Source organism: Tarenaya hassleriana, unplaced genomic scaffold (genome assembly GCF_000463585.1).
Source record: "Tarenaya hassleriana unplaced genomic scaffold, ASM46358v1 Cleome3, whole genome shotgun sequence".
NCBI lineage: Eukaryota > Viridiplantae > Streptophyta > Magnoliopsida > Brassicales > Cleomaceae > Tarenaya > Tarenaya hassleriana.
Window position 1 is genome coordinate 6803815 of NW_010966177.1, and position 22513 is coordinate 6826327.

At 40.7% G+C, this 22513-nt stretch overlaps 4 protein-coding genes across 8 annotated transcripts in view; 2 read left to right on the forward strand and 2 right to left on the reverse strand.

Moving 5' to 3' along the window:
• The window catches only part of LOC104819823 (nuclear pore complex protein NUP58), a 2916-nt gene extending 955 nt beyond the window's left edge, over positions 1 to 1961 (reverse strand). For 2 of the 5 annotated variants that reach the window (XM_019203286.1, XM_010550080.2), the window contains exons 1-4: positions 1580 to 1961; positions 1078 to 1192; positions 520 to 990; positions 5 to 425 (exon numbers count right to left, since the gene is read on the reverse strand). In XM_019203286.1, the coding sequence (XP_019058831.1) occupies positions 5 to 425; positions 520 to 990; positions 1078 to 1192; positions 1580 to 1872 (1300 nt within the window). In that variant the 5' untranslated portion in view covers positions 1873 to 1961. The remainder of the gene's footprint in view (positions 1 to 4; positions 426 to 519; positions 991 to 1077; positions 1193 to 1579) is intronic. The other 3 variants (XM_019203289.1, XM_019203288.1, XM_019203287.1) reach the window with 3 other exon arrangements.
• A 236-nt stretch (positions 1962 to 2197) lies between these two features.
• Positions 2198 to 3998, reverse strand: LOC104819825 (GDSL esterase/lipase At2g23540). Its single transcript, XM_010550085.1, has 5 exons — positions 3666 to 3998; positions 3299 to 3429; positions 2938 to 3186; positions 2617 to 2872; positions 2198 to 2524 (listed from the first exon to the last, which is right to left on the reverse strand). Exons 1-5 carry the CDS (start codon positions 3985 to 3987, stop codon positions 2301 to 2303), a joined length of 1182 nt encoding a protein of 393 aa, XP_010548387.1. The 5' UTR covers positions 3988 to 3998; the 3' UTR covers positions 2198 to 2300.
• Positions 3999 to 4899: 901 nt separating this feature from the next.
• LOC104819826 lies at positions 4900 to 7253 on the forward strand. Its single transcript, XM_010550086.2, has 5 exons — positions 4900 to 5246; positions 5370 to 5606; positions 5848 to 5931; positions 6126 to 6255; positions 6350 to 7253. The coding sequence occupies exons 1-5, from the start codon at positions 4960 to 4962 to the stop codon at positions 6953 to 6955; spliced, it is 1344 nt and encodes a 447-aa protein (XP_010548388.1). The 5' UTR covers positions 4900 to 4959; the 3' UTR covers positions 6956 to 7253.
• A 6570-nt stretch (positions 7254 to 13823) lies between these two features.
• LOC104819827 (spermidine coumaroyl-CoA acyltransferase-like) lies at positions 13824 to 15737 on the forward strand. Its single transcript, XM_010550087.1, has 3 exons — positions 13824 to 14282; positions 14435 to 14686; positions 14912 to 15737. Exons 1-3 carry the CDS (start codon positions 13830 to 13832, stop codon positions 15593 to 15595), a joined length of 1389 nt encoding a protein of 462 aa, XP_010548389.1. The 5' UTR covers positions 13824 to 13829; the 3' UTR covers positions 15596 to 15737.
• Positions 15738 to 22513: the final 6776 nt, after the last annotated feature.

Genomic DNA, 22513 nt, shown 5'->3' on the forward strand with positions numbered 1-22513 from the left:
GAACCGAAAAGCGATGGCTGAGAGGAAGCATTGGATGATCCGAACAAAGAGGAGGTAGGAGCAACAGAAGATGGCGTTGCAAATAGAGAAGAGGACGGAGCAGAGGAAGGTGTGGTGAAAAGAGAAAAGCCACCTCCCGAAGAAGAAGCTGCCACTGCCGCTGGCATCAGAGCGGGTGCCGATGCCTGTGGTGCATTTGAAGCCCCCGGAGTCGCTGAGCTGGCAAACAGCCCCGCAACCTGAGTCGAGGGTTGTGTACTGGCAGGTAGATGCAGAGTCGGGTGCACCCTTTTAGCAGCAGCTTCTTGTTTCGCTGTTTCCCTTCGATCAGCCTCGAGGAACGGATCATTACATTCTCCCCTCCGTCGCTGGTCAGCAAGGTATGCAGTTCTCATTGATTCAATGTACTGATGAATATTCTCCACCTGACAAGACATATTCAAACTCATCATGAACAAAAGCTAAACCATTATCGGCTTTTTTCTGGACAATACGGTGACAAAGAATATCGGGTAGTACCTTGGCTGCGACATGAACAAAGAAATCGTGCACATTAGACATGACTTTAGGAAGAGCTTCTAAAAGGGAAGCATGTCTAGTGTTCTTGTCTGAATCCAAGGCAAGCAGTTGTTCCAACTCTTCGATCCATTGTCGGCACTCGCCCAGATACTTCTCAAACCTTACAACAGTTTGCTGTATAAAAGGGGATGGTTTCTTTGGAATCCCACGGTAAAAATCGGCAACGGGAACTAAGGAAGTAGCTGCAGGTTGACCCGAAGAAACTGCGGTCGGAATTGCTCCTCCCGGGGTTTGAGATGGTTGACCGGAAGATACTCCACTTCCTTGTTTAGAGTGAAGAAATCTCGGCCGTAGCATCATAAAAGAACGGACGGCGATTTCAGCATTACGTAGCATATCTTTAGCAACAACCATAAGCTCTTGCAGAACGACTTTCTGCCGGTCCATGGCAGTACTTATCCCACCAAGCTCCTACAAAGATTAGATGCAAGATTTTTCATGTCCCTTTAACCTGCATGATGAAAACTCGAAACCAACATAGTCCACAGAGGCACAGACCTGAACAATGCGGCTTGCATCAAGCTCGAACACTTCATTTGAGACAGAGGAATCGTAAAGGCGACTACACTGATCTAACCTCTGGCTTTCATCTCTATACCCCAGTATCCTCTCTCTGCAGAGAAAAGATAAACCATAACTTTTAGTTTACAGAACCGATTATATGAGCAAACGCTAAACCTAATGGGTACAAATCAGTAGCCAAAATCAAGGTCCAAGAGCTCAGAAACAATTAAAAATCTAAACTTTTAACGGAATGAGAGATCTACACACCCTAACAACATCAAAGATCCTAATTTTCTTCAACCTATACAATAAAAAAAAATTGCTTTTCCCCCAAAAAATTATCCTTCTAGGTAAGAGCGGAAGGAGAAAAACAAAACCCACATCCCTTGATCCAGTGTCTTTGACCAATAACAACAGACAACTGCAGCAGCCGAAGCAATCGAATCGAGGAACGGGAAAAAAATCTGGGAAATAGAAGAAATCGAACAAAACGTACTCAATCTTGAGCAGGAGCTTTTGAGAATCCGGATGAAGATCGGCCCATTTGGTGCTGTAATTCGCCAGCGCCTTATCGTTCGTGAACAGGTACAACTGCGGTTGCTGCTGCGGCCGCTGCTGCTGCTGCTGCTGCTGCTGCTGAAATGTCGGCGTTTGCTGCGGGAATTGCGGTTGCGAGAAGAAGGGAGTGCTCTGCTGCTGAAACGCCTGCGGCTGCGTCTGGAACAGCGTTTGTGGCGTCTGCATCTGCTGCTGCTGCTGCTGTGGGATAGAGAATAAAGAGAACGACATTGCTCGGTTTCGGATTGAGAAATTGAATCTAGGGTTTTGGAGCGGAGGAACAGATTCCAAAAGCCCTCGTTAAAACCCGAGAGAGAGAGAGAGAGGGGGGGAAGAGTTTTAAAAGCCTTTTTATAACTTTGATTAAACTTTAGGGACCAATTTGAAATATTCTTTCTATTCTGTACCGAAGTGCAAATTTACCCTCTTTTAACCGTCAAAGATCATCAATTCAAGTTATTCAACCCCCTCCCCCCAAGATTTGATTACTTAATAGTATTACGTCACCCATTGACCCGTTGACTAAGTGAAATCAGAAATTTGTACAAAATGGATTTACAAGAACCATGTATGACCTCAGTCATGGTATATATATATAATATAGTTTCATTTCAAACAATGAAAAGACGGTTCACAGCACATTAATACAATATAATATATCAGAGATCTCTGAGATTTTTGAGATTAACGGGCGAAATGTATTCGGTGCTACCATACAACAACTGTTTAGCGATTATAAGATTAGCAGCTTCGCTGGGATGATAAGGGTCCCAAAAGACATATTTATCCCTCTCTTGGCACATGCTCGAAGTCGGTCCACATGGTATAATCCCCGCGAACTGTCCTCCATTGCCGCAGCACGCCGTGGTCGCTGTCTTAAACCCTGCGTGTCCCATCCATTTACATTCGTATAAAACCGTATATATATATATATACACGTACGATCCCTCTTTTCGTATCTAAGATTATACGTACCGTATTTCTTGTAGTTTGTGATGAGTTCCATGACGAGATCGTATACGTTTGCATGCACGAACGTGGCGTCGTGAAGATTCTTGTTTAGATCCTCCAACATGGATTTCAACCTCGCGTTGTATTGGTTCGCTAGTTTATTGGCCAAGTCGACACATTCTTCTTTGTCCATTTGGTTGATCGTTTTCTGGTAGGGGATGCATCCGATCGGCCCCACGTTCCCGATCACGAATTTCCTCGCGTCTAGGTTATACAGCCTCTGCATGAAAATGGCATATAAATTACATCATATCATATAATATATACTTACCACAAGTTCCGTACCATGAGTTGGTCGCGTAGATGATTGAGCATGTCGGTAACGAAATCGTCCGGAGTTTGAGTGAACCTCGTTCCGACGGATAGGACGGGAAACAAGTAGTTGTTGAGGAAATCGTTTGCCCCAATCGTGATCGAGAATATCGATTTCTTCCTTATGTAATCTCTTGCCTCGTCCTTGCCCAATATTTCATCGAATTGTTTCCTCGTGACGTTGAAGAAATCGACTTGCACGTCCATACCCAACCTATTCACCTGCAAAAAAAGAAAAAAAGCATTTTGTAGAATGTATAACCTAATCTTTCACATATATATTTATATTTTTTCCAACAAATCGGAAAAAACGATTAGAAATATGAAATCGTACGAAGATCCTCCCGGTGGCGTTCAAAATGCCTCCTCCTCCGGACGCGTAATTCACGCCGTATAATATAGCTTTGCCGGTTGCGTTTGGTGCCAAGAACGGGATAGCATAGTTCGGTTGCCCTAATTCTTCCCCTGAATTTGATCAAATAATATGATTACATCACTAATATGATCCATTCTATACATCTATTAATAATATTAGTATCTCAATAATCTATACAATCTCTCTATACTCGTAATACATAGATAGACCATTTAGAATATATCCTAATACTTGCCACTATCAAGCATATAATATACGTGTATATCGATGTTTATACCTATACACGGAGCAATTATGTGATTGAGTTAAATGAAAAGAACCGTACCGACAATGTCGCCGATGGTGCGACCGTTGGTGAAACGGCCGGTGGGATTGCCGTTAGAGGGCTTGAAATCAATGCCATTAGGCTTGATATTGGCCTTAGAGAGCGTGGACAAGTAGTTGTTATTGCCGGCGTCGACCAGAGAATCTCCGAATATAAACGAAGCTCCTAGCCCGTTCTTCTTCTTCTTGTCGTTGTTATCTTCTTCACCTGCTGCTTCGGCAATGGCGATGAACTTGACAAAGAAGATGAAGATGAAGAAGAAGGAGAGAGTGGAGGAGGTCGCCATAGAGCCGCCGCTCGAACCAGAAGGTCTCTTGGACATGGGTCGAGGAACTCGAGAGAATTTATAATGTTTGAAAAGGCTCGGTATGATTATATATATATATATAGTGTGTAGATTTGCGAAATGTGTTTTTGGTTTGACCCATTTTGAGAAAATGGTGGATATGATATTCACTCGGTGGTTCATCAACGTGCCCTTTTTTCCCTTTTGCTTGTGAGAAAAAACTCAATGTCTATTCCATCATAAAGAAAGGAAAAAATACTATATTAATATGTAACCAAATTTAATAAATGTATCCACTAATTATATACATTTTTCTTTAAATATATAATATATATATAAATATATTGATTTTCAAAATAATACCAAAATAAGACAATGATGAAATGCATCCATGACAAATGACTTGGACAGATCTAAAAACTCACGCTGTCCATTCCATCCCATCATAAAATAAATAAATATATCAACAAGATAAAAATGTATAATCGGTTATATTACGCTTGTTAGTTGTATGTACCATTATATAAATTCGGCAAATATCTATAAGATAGTGTATGAACATAAATTATTTCATTAATTTAATATCACCAAAATAGAAGGTGATGATGGATATGGGGCTTGAGGGCAGATTAGGTATTAATTTGGTTGAGAAGATGAGACTCCCATTTTTTTTTTTCTTTGCTGTGTCTAATTTTTTAATTATAAATGAAAATTTATTATAAAAAGTTAAATACTTTTTAAATTAAAAAAACCAATTTCTTAAAAGGTACTCCCACTAAATGATTATATGGCAAAAAATAATAAAATAATATTTTTCTCATTAAACTAGGAAATTAAATTTATGACTTTCCCTTTGACCCATGCACTGTGGTCTTTTTTTTTTTTGAAATTTTTCAAAGGAAAAATCCGACCGTTGCTATGCTCAATGATCATAAAACCCTCGCTGAGAAATAAAAGCGAAATGTCTTTTCCCCTACAGCAAGAGAGGTCAGGAATAGTGAAATCGCCATGCCCGCCGCCATGAGAAAGACGATGGAGTCCCCGGAACTGTACGGAGCCCATGATCGAGAATCCGGAGAAACAGGAAGCGTCTCTCGCTACGAGCAATGCAGGGAAGAGAGGATCAAGGAGAATCTCCAGCGAATGCAAAGCCTAGGGATTTTGGACCTCTCCCTCAAACTCAGATCCGAAACCCGACCCGCCAAAAGGCCCTTCGGTAACTCTGATTCGGGTCGAAAATCGACCCGCGGTTGTCCTCCCGTTCAGCTTTCAGGACCCACCCGACGTTCTTCCAGGTTCGATTATCGTTCGCTTGTGATGAAATCTGTTCGATTTTGGTGACAAGATGAGAACTTGAGACTGGGATTAGGGTTTGATTGAGGGTTTTTCTCTCTGTTTTCGTGTTTTTCTAATGTCAGATTGCAGAATGTGTCCCCAGTTTCGTACTCGGAGGCTGTTGAGGCCAAAAGGGGAAAATCATTAGAACACGTGACTGTTCAGCTAGAAGAAGGAGCCAGGCCTGAGATTTACACTGAGGAACACGAGAAGCTTCTCGGGAACACAGAGCGAAGCTGGACGTTCTTCGTGGATGGTTACGGGAAAGATGGGAAACGGATTTATGACCCTGTTAATGGAAAGACTTGTCACCAGTGCAGGTTAACATTGTTCTTCCTGATGCACTGTGCTGTTCTTTTGGGAACTTGATGTTACTGAATGTTGTCTGAGAAGCCTTACTCAGTTGCTTTAATCAGTTTGTTGTTCTTGATGTTGTTATTCAATGTTGTCTGAGAAGTCTTATTCGGTTGAATGTTGAGTTAGACAGATTCACCCATATGTCTGAAACGGAGAGACTTTGGATGCTATCTTTGAATGGTCTTTGCGCGTTGTTCTCTGCAGGCAGAAAACGCTTGGGTATCGTACTCAGTGCAGCCAATGCAACATGGTCCAGGGACAGTTCTGTGGAGATTGTTTGTACATGAGGTATATAGTTCATTCATCTGCAACATTCTCGTACCTCCATGGCCACCAACCTCGTAGTTTATTTTTTTCATCGAGCTTTTCTTTTGTCTGGTCTTGCTTCTTCCTGTTACCCAAGCAATCACTGCTCTTGAGTAGACTAATCTTAATCATCTGTCTGACCTTCTCTCCTGGTTTGGTGCTGAATGTGTTAACAGATACGGGGAACATGTCCTGGAAACTTTGGAAAATCCAGATTGGATTTGCCCTGTCTGCCGTGGGATTTGCAACTGCAGTCTCTGCCGTACTCATAAAGGTTGGCTCCCAACTGGAGCAATTTACAGAAGGGTAAGTGCTAGTTGTTCCTTTGCGTTATCTTGGTTTATCTTTTGTTGTGTAGAAGTAGAACCAAAATTTAAAGATCTCCTTGAACTCTTTCCAGATATCCAAACTCGGGTACAAGTCTGTTGCGCATTATCTGATTCAGACCAAACTGTCGCTGACAAACTCTGAGGAAAAGCCTGATGACACCCCCAACCAAACTTCTGCAAAGAGATCTCTTAGCTTTCAAGAAGTAGAAGCATTGTTCCAAGAGCATCCCCATCTGAAGACAGCCGATGATGATCTCCCCAAAATTCCAAAGATGCAGGATCTGGACAATCAAAACGATGATCATCACATTGATGATAGATCATTACAGGAGAAGGGAAATAACAAAATGGGAAATCCTAATAACGATGGACATGTTGACTGTGAAGAGGATGGTGATTTCTTTCAGGAAGAGGAAAATCATTCGAACAAAAACCTGAATTCACCCAGGAGGTCACTGAGCTTCATTCCTTCCGGTGACAAGCAAGCTTCAGAGAATTTGTCACCAGAAGAGGCAGGGAAGGAGCAGAAAGAAAGCAGCAGAGCATATGAAAGCTGTTCAGAAAGGACATGTAAGAGGAGGAAAGTCTCTCTTGAACCGAACCCAGATAGTATTGCTGGAAGACTGAGGCAGAGACGTAGGAGTGGAAGTGGGATCGCCATTGAAGATACTGCTTAGTACAAGGAAAAAACCAGTTCAAGCTCTGTTCCACCGGACAAGTCAGAAGCTTTGGACGGCCAAAGGTTCTTACGAAAGAATCAGGATCTTGAACGAAGATGAAGACAGGAAAATGTTAAGCTCACTTCTTGGCTTCGTCACTTGGGACATGTTCCCGGCTTTTCTTTTTGTGTCAATATTGATGAATGGTTTAGTGGCATGGTCTGAAAATATTCCTTATTCTGAGGGTGAACTCGCTCCTTTTGAAATTATTTTCCATGGACTTTATGGCAATTCGGCAAAATGATTTGGTGCACCATTGTCTTTTTTTGTCCCCTTCTAACAAATCTATGTACTTCGGTTTTGAAACTTATAATGACAGAATTTAGATGTATATAAATTGAGAAACTAAACAGACTAATAAAAGGACAAATCGTTTTATGGTAGATAAATTTAAATTATGGAGTAAACCAGAGACAAACCCATCTTTTAATAGGCATATCTTTTTTTTTTTATGATGCCTAACTGTTACCCTCAGTAGCGGACCCACACCAAATTTTAATTGGGGGAATAGACATATAATAATGTATATATATACCTAACAAAAAAAGAAATGGTATGAAGAAATAAATTGTACAAAGACATTTTTGCAACATTACTGGGGCACATGCCCCCATTGGTCATAACGTGGGTCCGTCACTGGTTACCCTTCGAGCGCGCTGATTAGGTAAACTTTCGGCCCGAAAACAGCCTTTGTATATGAAGCGTATAGACCCAGAAATTACCTCCCTCCCCACCAGTGGAATTACTTCCCACCCCAAACTTGACCACTCGTCCACGACATGTTGGGTATAGGCATATCTTTCGTTTGTTTTCAACCAACAAATCTGATAATAGTATTTTAATTTCATATATAAAATGACAAAAAAATCATAATTCTGATTGATGAAGTTACTAAACGAGACAAAAGTATTCTTTCTTCTGGTCTCTTTCTCTCTACGAAAAGTTTGATTTTTCCTCTGCCATGAGCCAAAAAAAGAAGAAGCACAACTCTCCGTCGAAGGGAGATTCGACAGATCTGAAACAAAAAAAAAACTCCTCCATCTCCACCCTTAAACTGCCAACCACCAATCATCCCTAGCTCAGATCCACTCTGCCTCAACCCAGATCCACACATTTCTTCTTCTCTAAATTCGGATTTGTCCGTTCAAAACCCAGATCCGCTCATTTCTTCCAACCTAAGTTCAGATCTGCTCATCCTTAACTCAAATCTTTTAATCCCTACTAAGCCATCGCCTATCACTACGAACCCCTATCTTCAACCCTCACACTTTACGTCTTTGGATTTTCCCCACTGGGTAAGCCCTCTTCCATCCCTCATGGTGCTCTACTGGTCCCCGCATCTGCTCCGACTCTAGCAGAACAAGCACATGGCTCGTCTCCTCCGTCTGGCCGATGTCCATGGGCTATGCGTCTCCGTCCCTCATCCAAAAATCTCAGTAGAGTAACTACTCCAACGCTCTCTGCGGAAAGTAACCCGGGGATTCGAGTTCCGAGCTCTGTCCTTGTCGAAGCATCTAAGACTTGGGATGGATATATGGTACACTTTTATGGTATTGCTCCTTCTGGCTCTAAGATCTACCAGTCTTTGAATCCTATTTGGGGACGCAAATCCAAGTTTCATGTTCATAGAATCGGTGACTCCTCTTGTATGTTATACATCTCTGATCTTGCCACTAGACAATGGGTCCTCGAAGTTGGAATGTGGCGTGTAGCCGACGTGATGTTCTCGGTTGTCGAATGGTCTGCGCAAAGCTCGTTTAGTCAACCGCCTCTTACTTCTGCTCATGTCTGGGTGAAGCTTACAGATATACCTGCAGAGCTATATTCTCTTTCGGGAATTAGCTACATAGCTTGTGGAATCGGTGAACCATGGAAACACATTTTTCAAAAGCATTTAAAACTCTTTCTGGAAGACTACATTATTTAGGAAGGCTCTCTTGAGGACCACACCGATAAATAGGATACAAAAATCATATTGTAATAATCAATCATCTTTTTATCAAATTGAGAGTGTTTCTCTTTTATAGGCCTTGTTGAACTATTCCCAAACTTATTGGATTTCTATCTATGGCGTTCAACCCGGCTTATCTAACGGACAGTCATAACCGTTTGTGGCGCCTTCCTTATACCAAGGTTGCTAATCACGATGTTAGGTCTAGATCGTGATGGTCTTTTAGACTCGTGCCAATGTTGATTCCTACACGTTGGTGAGAGGTCGCTATGACAACCCAGAGTACCGTAGGAGGACGGAGAGTGATCGCCGGTGCAGAGGCACGGACAAGGGGCGGCTCCTGACGAGCTTCTGGGTAGGAGATATAGGGATGAATCGTACACACCGGAATGAGAGAGATTCGAGGGCTGTATAGGTATGGGACTATACGGTCTAAGATAACATAAAAGAATTAAGTTGGGCTACTCATAGCAACAAGGTGCACCTACTACATAGCTTGTGGAATCGGGGAACCGCTCCACACCGAACGTATGCGGCTAGATCCTCTAAGTGTGGGAGAAGCACGAGTAAAGGTGGAAGTAAACTTGGGTTCCCCATTATCCGAATGTGTAGAGGTTGAAGATGAGAAAGGTTGAATATGCCTGGACTCCTCCACGTTGTTCAGGTTGTGGAAACTTTGGACATAAGATCTATGGTTGCCCCTTGAAGCCTGCCCAATCAGTTTCACCGGTGGAGAAAAACCAACCTGATGCTAGCATCACTACTCTAACTCCTGTCACCCCTGTTCCAACTGCTCCAAATCCAGCTGCCCCACTACCCTTTGATTCTTCAAATTCACCAAACTCTCTCCCAGTTGTGGCTCACAAACATACCTCTTCATTGGAGGTTCTTGTTCAACATGCTTCCCCTGTTAATTTCCAGTCTACAATTCTGGAACCAAATCATACACACCCACACTCAAACATCAATGATGAGACTAACCAGGAACTCCAAATTCCACAAAAATCCTTCACTCCAACTCTATCACCAAAAGATATCAAATCTCATTCTCCTAAGCCAAACCTCATTTCCTTGCCCGATAACAAAGTTGGTAAGTCGGTATATCAATTTGAGAATGAAAATGAGATGATCAAGGAAGCTCAGCGTATCCTTCGTTCTAGAGCAATTGTCCAAACTCTTCAAGATCCAACCGACTTTACCTTAGTCGGTAGGACTCGAAAGGGACAAGGCAAATTTTATTAATCCTTACTACCCAAATGGTCTCATTGAGACTAAAGTTCATGACGAATCAAGTACTCGGAGCATTCTAAATGCAATGATCGGTTGGATCCTACTTAAAGACCTCCTCATCATGACCCGGAGGAGGAGACTATTGTCTATTCGAAGGAAACTAAGGTCTTTCTTGTTTCATCACTTCGAAACTCTTTAAGTGAATTTTTTTTCTCTCTTTTTTTAGATATTGAATTTTCATGTAATTCTGAGACTAAGGATGGTTATTTAAACCTTTCCTTTTGTAAGGAATATCATACATATATAAAATTTTACTGTTAATAAAAAAAAAAGAGACAAATCACTTAATTCAATGCAGAAGAACCGAGTGATGTAAAAAAAAAAACTTTAAAGGTGATTTCTTTAATCCTTAACGCAAGAGTTGACAAACCAATGGTTGTTCCAAGAAGACAAGGTGATGTTTTCTTGATTTTAAACTCATGAAACTTATCAGCCAATATGATCTTCAGTTGTGTAAAAGTCCATGCCTTTTTTTAACAGATTGTCTCTGAGATATATGTGTATATATATATATAGAGAGAGTTGGACTAGTAAATGAGAGAGACGACTGGTGGTGAAAGGAGTTAGATTTTGTTTTTTATATTCACTATCTTCAAAGATAACTGCTTGAAGGTTTTATTTTCCTGAAAGATTCTCCACAATATTTATCATTTGTTTCCTCAGAGAAATTGTTGTGACCAGAAGGGTTTATGAATTCCTATGCAAAGTTTTGGGATCTGTTTGCTTTTTTCTTTTTAGTTTCCCTTCTCCCTCCCTCCTGAGGTTGGTCCTAGGGTTTGAACCTTTTGACTCTCTTTCGTCTTTCTTGGATTCCTTCCCCTTTGCTTTCTTTCTCGTACTTTTGTTTGTTGAAATTGTGCCTTTCAATTTCTTCTTCTCCGGCGAAACTCTTCTGTTCACTTGGGCTTATTTCCATCTCTGCATCTTGTTTAATCCATTTGAAGCGATAATCTTTTCTGGGTTCTCGAAAAGTTTCTGTTTTGGGTCTCTTCTGATCTTCCCAACCGTCAGTGATCTTCTCGTCTCGCATTGTGAATTCTAGGGTTTTCTGATGGGCTAGGAAGATAAACCCTTTTGGTCCTTCTGCTGATTCTACAGAAGAAAAGCTTCTAATTTTCGGCATGGCTGAATCCTTTTTTCGCTGAGCGATTAATGCATTTTTCGTTGTGGAAGCAAATTCACCATTGTGCTGCTCTGATAGTGGATAAGGGTAAGAGCGGGAGGAGGAGAGATGGATCCGATTCAGCGGTTAATGTCAAGAAAAAGGCTTCGATGCTTCGGAAACTGTACGTGGATAAGCTGAGGGAAGTTCTCGAGGAAGCATCCGAAGATGGGTCACTCTTCAAATCGCAAGACATGGACGAAGAGAATCAAGACAGGAGCTTAGGCCGGTCTAGGTCCCTCGCCAGGCTCCACGCCCAGCGAGAATTCCTTCGAGCCACTGCCTTAGCCGCCGAACACTTTTTCCTGTCCGAAGACGCCATACCTGAGCTCGATGAAGCTTTCAACAAGTTCATCGCTATGTACCCAAAGTACGGTACATCTGACAGAATCTATCGGTTAAGGTCTGATGAGTATGCCCGCTTGTCGGCTTCTTCAAAGGTATGCCTTGATTATTGCGGTCCGGGCTATTTTCCTATGTTCAAACTCTGCATTATTGGGATTCTTGTTCGTTTACTCTCTAAACCCTAACAAAAGTCTAATAAATTAAACCTAGTTTGGTTATATATTATATATTGTAACGTTTAGAAAGAAATAGAAAAGAACCTGCACTAGATGAGTCTAAGTGACATATTATATTCAAGAGTCGTTATCATTCACATTAAAAAAATATTATACCTTTTTGCATCATTCAAAATTTTTAGATAATTATTTGTTGAAAAAAGATTTACAATTAATCATGAATAGGCATAAATAATAACTCTATATTGATGAAGAGATTTACAACTCTTGATGTATAGACACCATTTTCATGAATAGATTACATTATTGCTATCTATTTATATAAAAAAAAATGCAGTATATAAAATATCATGAAATATATAAACACCCCATTTTATTATTGAGAGATTACCATGGTTGTCTTGGATATATATTTTTTCCAGAAAATTATCGAATTTTTCAAGACAATAAAAAGAAAATGTTTTATTTTTATTTTCTATCATAAATTTGATTTTTTTTTCGTTAACCAGGAGGTTCACCTGGGCATTCGACCCAACCTACATCCCTTAGGCCCGGGAGCAGCCTTTAGAGGCCCGGCGACAGGGGTCCAAAGAGCAACACCCTCCCAACCGAGAAATACCCCCTCCCTCACCATCAGCTGGTTTCGAACTGACGAGCGGAGCCAGAGAGCAACACCCTTTCGCCACTCGACCACCCACTGATGGGTCATAAATTTGAATTTTTTCTATGAACAATCTAAAATTGTGGTCACTTCACTGTTAGTAATCAAGGTTTTTAGAAAAACGACAACACATCTTGAAATCATAACCGAATCTCTGTATTTTTACGAGTTTCGACACAAATTAAACTGCTAGTATCTCTTTATATATTTATTTTTCTTACATTACATGTATCTGCTACGATTGTATTTTGGAGAAACTAATCACGTTAATTGAATTGCTAAACAACATTATTTGTCCTAAGATATCAAATCTTACCTAAGACGTGGAAACTCTTGGTATTTGTAATTGTGCGATATATTTGGTACCTCGACTTTCTTCCAATTACCCTTCAAATCAGCACATAATTCCACACCGTGACAAAACAGCTCTATAGTCTACGATTCGAATTCTTCTACAACGCAATGGATTAGATGGAGTTGGATTATATCATTCCAAATAAAAAATCTTCAATAAGATATTTATTAAAAATATAACAACGTATAATTGTTAATTAATCTTTGTTTAGGACGAAATGTGAATGAACCAGTAGAGGAGAATTTCTTATACCAACGAGGGTAATTAACAAGATATTAATAACGTTTTAATTGACGCTATAGGCAACAATTCTCCAATCAAATCAAAGCTAATACATGAGACGTGAAGACGTGGCCTTTGCATCTCAACAACCCCTAACTATTAAGCTCGTGATGAAATGATCTTTGGCCTCTCTCTCTTTTTTAATGCATGGGGTAAGTTTTTGTGACAAAATTATATTATCTATCTACTTGGACCAAACATCTAAAGATTTAACAAAATTAATGAAGTTAAAAAAGATGGGAGAAAAACCCTAGAAATCGCGGAAATTATATATGGAGGCAGGGGTTTATTAATCCTAAGCTTCGTCCACACAAACCATGCACGCATGAATCATCTGTGGCAGCATGATTTGCACGTTAGGAGGAATCTAAGACATTAATATCTCCTTCTCTTTAGTTTGCATTTTTTAAATAAAAAAATACTTGTATTTCGACTACATATACTGTTTCCTAGACATATCGTACGAGGTATACCTAAACGTATCCAAAATCGCTACTTTATTTAATATTATTGATGTCCAAGTAATACCACCAATAAAAGTTGCAAACTTTGGTTATAAAATGGCCTCAAGGCGATAACTTTTTCATTTGTGACAAACAAGAAACCTAAAATGGCGAACCAAATCGGCTTGTGCCCTCTAGCGGTCGAGAAGAAAGCAACCGAGTTCATCAAACCTTCAAAACAAATACCTTCACAAATACTGTCTCTTTCCACATTAGATAATGACCCTTACAACGAAGTTATGTACTGCACAATTTACGTATACCAAGGAAGAAACAAAACTTATGAACCTGAATCCCTTCTTAGAGAGGCTCTGTCCAATCTTCTTGTCCACTACTATCCTCTCTCGGGCAAGTTGACCAGGCGAGAATGCGACAGGAAGCTTCAGCTCAGATGTAATGGCGAGGGCGTGCCTTTTACTATCGCTACATCAAATCTCAAGCTCTCTTCTCTCAGCTATCTAGATGGGAGTATTGATTTCGGTACTGTATCTTTGCTCGTGCCCAAAACTGACGATGAGAACTATGATAAGGAGATCGGTTACCACCCTTTGGCTTTGCAGGTAACCATATATATGTATATACACATATATAATACATATATATTTTATTTTTGTTAAACGGTAAATTTGTATATATATATACGCTGCCCAAATACATATATTGTTGTGATAAGCAATGGGTATTCACACTTTTGTAATGACTTTCTCTTTAGGTAACCAAATTCCTATGCGGAGGATTCACAATTGGGACAGCATTGACGCATGCGGTGTGTGATGGATTTGGAGTGGCTCGTTTTATCAGTGCCTTGACCGAGTTGGCGGCCGGAAAGAGGGAGCTGACGGTGGTTCCGATATGGGAGAGAGATCGGCTCGTCGGAATTCCTGATAACCGACCCGTTGAAATCCCCGGAGCAGAAAACTCTAACCTTTTGGCTATTTCACCTTATATGCCAAGTCAAGACCTGGTATATATATATATATATATATTCCTCCAAAAAAAAAATATTTGTTTCTACATCAACTTTTAATATTTTACGTATGTTAACTCATGTTCCTCGTTTACTAGATGTTTGATTTTTCCGCCTTTGATATTTTTGTATATGTATTGATCCACCTCTATGTTACACGTCCCGCCGTTTGGGTTGATGAAAATTGTATCTGAAACCAAATTTCGTCTTTTTGTCTAACAGGTTAGTGAGACAGTCAACGTTAGTGCCGATACTATAAAGAGGTTGAAAGAAGCTTTAACGAAAGAATCTGACTTTCAAAAAGAGTCTCTTACAACGTTCGAAGTTCTTGGAGCTTACATGTGGAGATCAAGAACTCGAGCCCTAAACCTAAACCCAGATGGAATAGTTGTGTTCGGTTTAGCAGTTGCAATAAGATCGGACATGGATCCTCCTTTGCCTAATGGGTACTACGGCAACGCATGCATAGACATGCACGTGGAGTTAACGGCAAGAGAATTAAACGAATCGCCCATCTCTGAGATTGTGAAACTCATAAAAGAAGCCAAGAGAAAAGCTCACGACAAGGATTACGTTCAAGCGGAACTAGGAAACAAAGAGAAGCTGTTGAAGATTGACGATTGGTTCGGGGAAAGAGACGACGGGCTGATGTTCTTGACGGACTGGAGGAACATAGGATGGTTCGGGTCGTTGGATTTCGGATGGGGAGAGCCGGTGAATCTGCTGCCGGTGGTCCCGTCGGAAAAAGCCGTAGATCTCGGCATGCTTTTGAAGCCTTCGAGGTTGGATCCGTCAATGGAGGGAGGGATCAAAATGGTTATGACATTGCCAAGAGATGCCATGCTGAAATTCAAGGAAGAGATGGATGTTCTCAACAAGGTTGGAGATGGTGCTTATGGTGCCTAATTACTCTTGTTCTTAATCCATATCAGTACATGAATAATGGTGTTAAACTTATTGATCAAAGCTTAATAAACGTAAGATTATGTCATGTCAATCGTTGTATGTTGTCGTTGACGTATCATGAATCTATATATTGTTGGGTTTATCCTCAGCTGTGAATATTAAGATTTAAATCCTGTACTTAATTAATGATTTGCGCCAATCTAAGTGGCATGTCAGAACTGCCACGTCATGGACGATTGATGGGATGACATGGCGCCAAATGGAGCTGACATGCGCATAACTGTACAATTTTATTTGAACGATCTTGATCTCTCGTATACCTTGTAACCTAGTTTTGGTTATGTTAGGTAGATCATAGATTTGCAAATGTTTTCTCAATATCATATTTTTGCAAATATATAGCCATAATGCAAAAAAAAAACTTGTAAACAAAAGAAAAATAAAATAACTTTGACAAAAAAAAGAAAAATAAAATAAAATGAGAACGATATATATATGTTCTCATTCTCGCGCTTCTTGCTGTGGTGCCTTCAAACACAATTCCACAACAAAATACAATTGTGCTGATTCTTTTTATACTATTAAATACACTATTGACATTGTTATTTTCAAACTTTTAATTCAAATGAGACACATTGATAATTTATAAACCTAAGTTCTAAACCCTAAACTCTATATATATATATATAGAGTAGAGGATCAATTTAGGCAATATTTTCTTTTCTAGAAGGTGATGATAGGAAATATGAACAACTTTGTCTTGGAAAAAAGAAAAATCAATGGATGGAACTTAATATAGATACTATTTGGATGGAGGACTATAGATAGATACTTGAGTAAAATATTGTTGGATATTTGTTATTATTTGATGTTTATGACTATAACAGATAGAGAGGAAATATAATTTCTATAATCAAATAATAAAAACCCTAATGAGCTAATACGAATAAGAAAATCTAAATGCATGTGTAATTCTATTATAATGTAAAATCTCTATATTCTCTAGAACATTTCATCCAACAAAATAAAATCTTGTCTGAGTATATATATTCAGAAAAAAAGAGAAAATTTTACGAAAAGCAATATGAACAATTTAAAACTAATTTAAAAACTATTTAACTTTAAAAATGCCAAATAAATGATCTAGTGAATTTCCTCAATGGTTCTTTCTGATTGTACATGTCTATATATTAAATAAATATATAATAATTAATGACTAAGATGCAAAGTGAATAATTAATTCTCTTGGCTTTCATTATCATTCTAGATTTTTTTTACCTATATAAACTAATAGCTTTCACTTACTTTTCTCTAAATTGTATAGAAACATATTATTTTTCCAGCTCAGTTAATGACTAAAGAGAAGAATATATATCGTTTAATTTTCAAGAGCAGACCATCCACGCTAACAAAAGTCTAATAAATCTTAAACCTTATATATCTTCTTCCTCTTTAATTATGGCACGTGTCATTAAAGTTTTCTTCCTACATCGATTACATAAACATTTAGGAAGAAATCAAATCAATCAATCATGTTAGTTGAATGATTAAGCATCATTTATCCAATCCAATCTAACCTAAGACGTGGAAATTTGAAAATTGTACAATGTTTGTGTTACCTCAAGTTTCTTCCATTTAACCATTCAAATGGGCAAATAATTCAACACCATGACAAAACAAATCTAAAATCTATGACTCTAAGGGAAAGTGAAAGATTATCGACCTAACTCAAATTAGGGTTAGGGTTAGGGTTATAATTCTAGTGGTATATATAATTCAAGTGGCATTTATTGATGCTATTGTAATGCGAATAACGACTATGCACCATGCCAATAGCCGTGATTAATAATATTACTATGGTTATGTGCTCCATGTCAAAGGTCATTACTGAAACCTTCTACCGCGACTATAACGCAGCGGATTAGATGGAGTAGGTTGATTTCTTTAGGTCTTTGTCCCAAAAATGAACGTACAATTATTAGTGAACCGTTGTTTAGGACGAAATGCGAATGAACCAATAGCGAGGGTAACTAAGAAGACATTAAAAAACGTAACGTTCGACCAATGAAATCAAAGGTGGTCGTGTGACGTGGGGACAAGACCTTTGCTTTCACACCAAATCAGAACTGCTTTCACACCAAATATTGTTGGATATTTGTTATTATTTGATGTTTATGACTATAACAGATAGAGAGGAAATATAATTTCTATAATCAAATAATAAAAACCCTAATGAGCTAATACGAATAAGAAAATCTAAATGCATGTGTAATTCTATTATAATGTAAAATCTCTATATTCTCTAGAACATTTCATCCAACAAAATAAAATCTTGTCTGAGTATATATATTCAGAAAAAAAGAGAAAATTTTACGAAAAGCAATATGAGCAATTTAAAACTAACTTAAAAACTATTTAACTTTAAAAATCCAAATAAATGATCTCGTGAATTTCCTCAATGGTTCTTTCTGATTGTACATGTCTATATATTAAATAAATATATTTGCATTATAATAATTAATGATTAAGATGCATAGTGAATAATTAATTCTCTTGGCTTTCATTATCATTCTAGATTTTTTTTTACCTATATAAACTAATAGCTTTCACTTACTTTTCTCTAAATTGTATAGAAACATATTATTTTTCCAGCTCAGTTAATGACTAAAGAGAAGAAGATATATCAGTTAATGAAACACTCGGTAAACGTGTTAGAACGTTCACCCCGATAAGACTCGAACCGTAGTCCTATCCCGCGTCGCCCGACCGACGAACGCTACCCTCGGTTGTATGACTCCCTAGACCGTCAACTAACCCTCCTAGTAAAGTCCAAGACTATACCCGCTAGCTAACCCGAGGATTATACCCGACGTCTAACCGTCTCCTAAGTCTATCCTGACTTCCCCCGAGACTAACCTGAGTCATACTACCGAAACCCGCTAGATACCTAGCCCGGAATCTCCGTAGAGTCTACACTACCTATGAGTATGCGACTTCTACCCTCGGACCCTAACCTATCAACTAGAATTGTCCCACGGTTTTATCCCGTGAAGACGCTCCTAGTCATCTACGATGCTCCACCGAGAATAAGAGACACGTGAGTGCACGTGCTCCACCTCGAGAGGGAGTGTCCTAGCGCTCCAACCTACACCGACTCTAGCCGGTGAAATCCTGACACCTCCCAGCTCACACCATCTCCTGAGCATCCTACCCGAGGAAGCTCCACCTAAATGTGGAGACCTCACCTCCTGACCTACCACCGAGAACCGAAGCAACTTCGGTTACTCCTCCGAGGTCAACACATCCTTCTACCTCGGACTCTCCCTACCTCATCATCCGGGATCTACAAATCCTCCATGTAGTATCCCTACCTACCCGCGGAACCACTCACTCCACCTGGTCATTGGCCTACTCTTGCAACCCGATTTCTCGGGTTTTGTCCGAGACCTCTAGTCCTTCCACCATACCCCTTTCGGGGTATACCGAGCTAGACAATCTAACTCCATCATCCTAAGACGATATAACAAGAGTCTAAAACCGACCCTACCCGGAAGAGACTTAACCGACCCTAGGAGTGATGTAACATGACACGAGGGATGAGACCGAACCCTAGAGGACTTAACCCTAGGTATATTTCTACCTAGCCGTGCTTAAACACGCTCCAACCCTAGTCTATCGGTCCTAAACCTAGGTACGTCTCTACCTAATCAGACCTACAAGACCTAGAGAACACGACATAACTGGACTTAACCTAGGCATTCAACCTAAACCCGATCTAACGGACTTTAAACCAAGTCTAACCGGACAACACCCTAGGTACATCTTACCTAAACGGATCTAACACACTCTAGACCAGACCTGATTGGACTTAACACAAGGTATATTTCTACCTAACCGACCTCCTAGACTCTCGCACAAACCTGATTGGACTTACCCTAGGCATAATTTTGCCTTATCCGACCTATTAGACTCGAAACACAGCCTACCTTAAGACCTGATTACGTCTAACCAGACCTAACTTAAGGCTACACAGACCTGATTACATCTAATCAGATCTACAACACCGAGTCTACATGGCCCCCAACAAAGTCCTAACCAGTCCTACGATCCGGAGTCTACCCGGTCCCTCACAAAGTCCTAATCAGACCTACCCAAGTGCTACCTAGACCCTAACAGCCCTAGTTAGACAACCAAAAGTCCCGACTAGACCACCACAACACCCTAATCAGACCTAAGCCAACCCTAATTGACCAACCCCTGATTAGATGACCATAAGTCCTAGTTAGACACCTAAAAGTCCTAATCACCAAACCTAAGCCAACCCTAATGACTTACCAACCCCTGATTAGACTTTTAGCAACCTAATCAGACCTAAAATAAGCCTAATAAGACCTACTTTACTTCTGATCAGATCATATATATGTCTAAAACCAACTCCTACAGACCTGCCCTGATCTAAACCGACCCCTACAGACCTATACCTAGTGATTCTAGACTTAACCAACCCCTAAACCAACCCGTTTTAGTCAAATCCCAACTAATCAGACCTAACCGGTCAATGTACCGGACTCTATGACTCAAAACTGGTACTTAGGAGTCCTATCTAGTCCTAAACTAGATAATACCTAAGTCTACAATCAGATTCTAATCTGATCAGACCTAGACAATGTCTCTATAGACATTCTAAACCTCTAATCAGACCTAACCAAGCCTATTTTTGACCTAATTATCTGCTAATCAGACCTAGACTAAGCTAGACTAACCCAAATTTGGCTAAACCAGACCTAACCGAGACCTAAACAGCACTTACAGACCTATATCAGACCTAGACAGTCTACTACAGACCTGTACCAGCCTATTTAAGCCTAACCCGACCTCCTACCCAGCCAAACGTAGTCAAATCCAACCTATTCAGACCTATACTGAACAGAAACCGGAGTCTATGACCTACATTAGCTAAACCGAGATCTAAACAGGTCTAACCCTAGTGAATTTTCACTAAACCAAGCCAAATTGAGTACTAGACCAGTCTAACAAGGTAAACCGATCACTACAGACCCTAATCTACCCTAAACCAGTCCATTATGCCCTAAACCAAACACCATCAGACCTAATTTGGACCATCCTAACCCTAAACCAGTTAGTTCTAGTCCTAATTATACACTCCGGACCCTAAAACTGACCCAATCTAGTCCTAACCACAAAATTAGATCCTAACCCGACCAATACAAGCCCTAATCAGATAAATCAGATTCTAAACAGACCTCTACCAGCCTAAAACCAATCTGATCTTACCTAATACCAGACCCAATTGACCTATACGGTCTAATTCTAGCCTAATTGGACGAACAGACCCTAACATTAGACCTAAACCAGTCTAAACCGGTCCAATTGACCCCAAACCGGACCTGAACCGATCCGATTTGACCTAAACCGGTCAACTGTTGACTAAATTGGTCATTGAATTGACCGAACCGGAGTGAACCGGTCTGAACTGGCCGGAACCGGGTTTGGGCCGGACTGAACCGGCCGGAATCCGGTCTGAACCGACGGAACCGGGTCAAGCCCGATCTGACCGCCGATAACCGGACTTGGATCGAATCGAACCAGGTTCGATTGACCCAAACCGGGTTTAACCGAAATTGGATCGATTAAACCGGCATAAACCGGGTTTAATCCGAAACCCTAATTTCGGAAACCCTAGCCGCCGAGTCTGCCGAGTTGACTCGGACGTTGACTCACCCGATCCCACCACTCAGCCCTAACTCGGACGAGTTCGGACCGAGTTTCACCGGAATCGAGCATTTCTCCGCCGAGTTCACCGAGTTTCCTTTGAAACTCGGACTCAAATCGGAGAAATCGCGGAAAAATAAAGAACCCGAGTCAGAAACCTTACCTGATTAACCGATCGAATCTGTCTTCACCGAGTCTTGATCTCAGACGCTCCACCTCGACGGATCTGTCCACCGGCGACTCCGAGACTCTCAGATCTGCTCCCACCGCCGCCGATCTGCCTCCGTCTTTGACTGAAACACCTCAACAGAGCATCAAATCGCTCACCAGACAAATCCGAAACCACAGAACCGTAACTTACCTCGCCTGACCGGCGATTTCACATCCCTGGATCGTAACCGGAGCTCTGATACCACTTTGTGAAGTGTGTATCGGCCCTCACGGTTCTCTCCGACGCTCGTGTGTTCAAGAACCGAAAGAAGACACAGCGGTTTTAACGAGTTCGGTTACCGAGCAAGCTCGGGCCTACATCTCGGCCGGACGGTGCCGGCGAATCCACTAGAAGACCGAAGGAAACCACCGGATAACAAGAGCCGACGGTGCTCCACAACACGGAGACTCGTCGGATCTAAATCAGTCCGGAAACAACCAAGAAGAAAGAGCACAAGACCCTTACCGACCCTTACCACGACTCGCCTTTGCCGATCGCCGGAGGTCCGAGTCTCGCCGTCGCTGGGAAACTCCTCCGCCTTCGCTGTCTCTCTTCAGCCTCTTCCTTCCCCCTGTTTTCTTCCTTTTCTCGAGCCACGTGCGTACACCTCCAAGTCTCGAAACATCTGAGTATTAGGGTATTCACCCTAATGCAAAACGCTCCGCATTTGGCCAATGGGCCAAGTTCCTCTCTTCACCAAAATGGGCCGAAGGCCCAACAATCTCCACCTTGGTGGAGAAAGGAACGAGCACAAGGAATAAAACAAACAATAAACACTAGTGGGATTCGCCGTTTCCAGCACCGATCGACTTTCGTCGATCCCTCGACTTTCGTCAGAATTTAAAACGCAACTTACCTTACTTACCTCACTTACCTGATGTCGCGGAGTTAGTCGCATGTCGCTGCCCTTGAACTTGATGAAGTTCCCGTCGATGACTCCTCGTGGCCTTGTCGCCTTATCCGCCACCAATCAG

Bases quoted from the DNA above. Each gene is read 5' to 3' on its own strand.
- LOC104819825 (XM_010550085.1), bottom strand. From the start codon at position 3,987: ATGTCCAAGAGACCTTCTGGTTCGAGCGGCGGCTCTATGGCGACCTCC. The intron at 3,430-3,665 runs GTACGGTTCTTT...GATCAAATTCAG, and splicing joins CACCATCGGCGACATTGTCG to GGGAAGAATTAGGGCAACCG. The intron at 2,525-2,616 runs GTACGTATAATC...TGGGACACGCAG, and splicing joins CACAAACTACAAGAAATACG to GGTTTAAGACAGCGACCACG.
- LOC104819826 (XM_010550086.2), top strand. From the start codon at position 4,960: ATGCCCGCCGCCATGAGAAAGACGATGGAGTCCCCGGAACTGTACGGA. The intron at 5,932-6,125 runs GTATATAGTTCA...ATGTGTTAACAG, and splicing joins GGAGATTGTTTGTACATGAG to ATACGGGGAACATGTCCTGG. The intron at 6,256-6,349 runs GTAAGTGCTAGT...AACTCTTTCCAG, and splicing joins CTGGAGCAATTTACAGAAGG to ATATCCAAACTCGGGTACAA.
- LOC104819827 (XM_010550087.1), top strand. From the start codon at position 13,830: ATGGCGAACCAAATCGGCTTGTGCCCTCTAGCGGTCGAGAAGAAAGCA. The intron at 14,283-14,434 runs GTAACCATATAT...CTTTCTCTTTAG, and splicing joins ACCACCCTTTGGCTTTGCAG to GTAACCAAATTCCTATGCGG. The intron at 14,687-14,911 runs GTATATATATAT...TTTGTCTAACAG, and splicing joins ATATGCCAAGTCAAGACCTG to GTTAGTGAGACAGTCAACGT.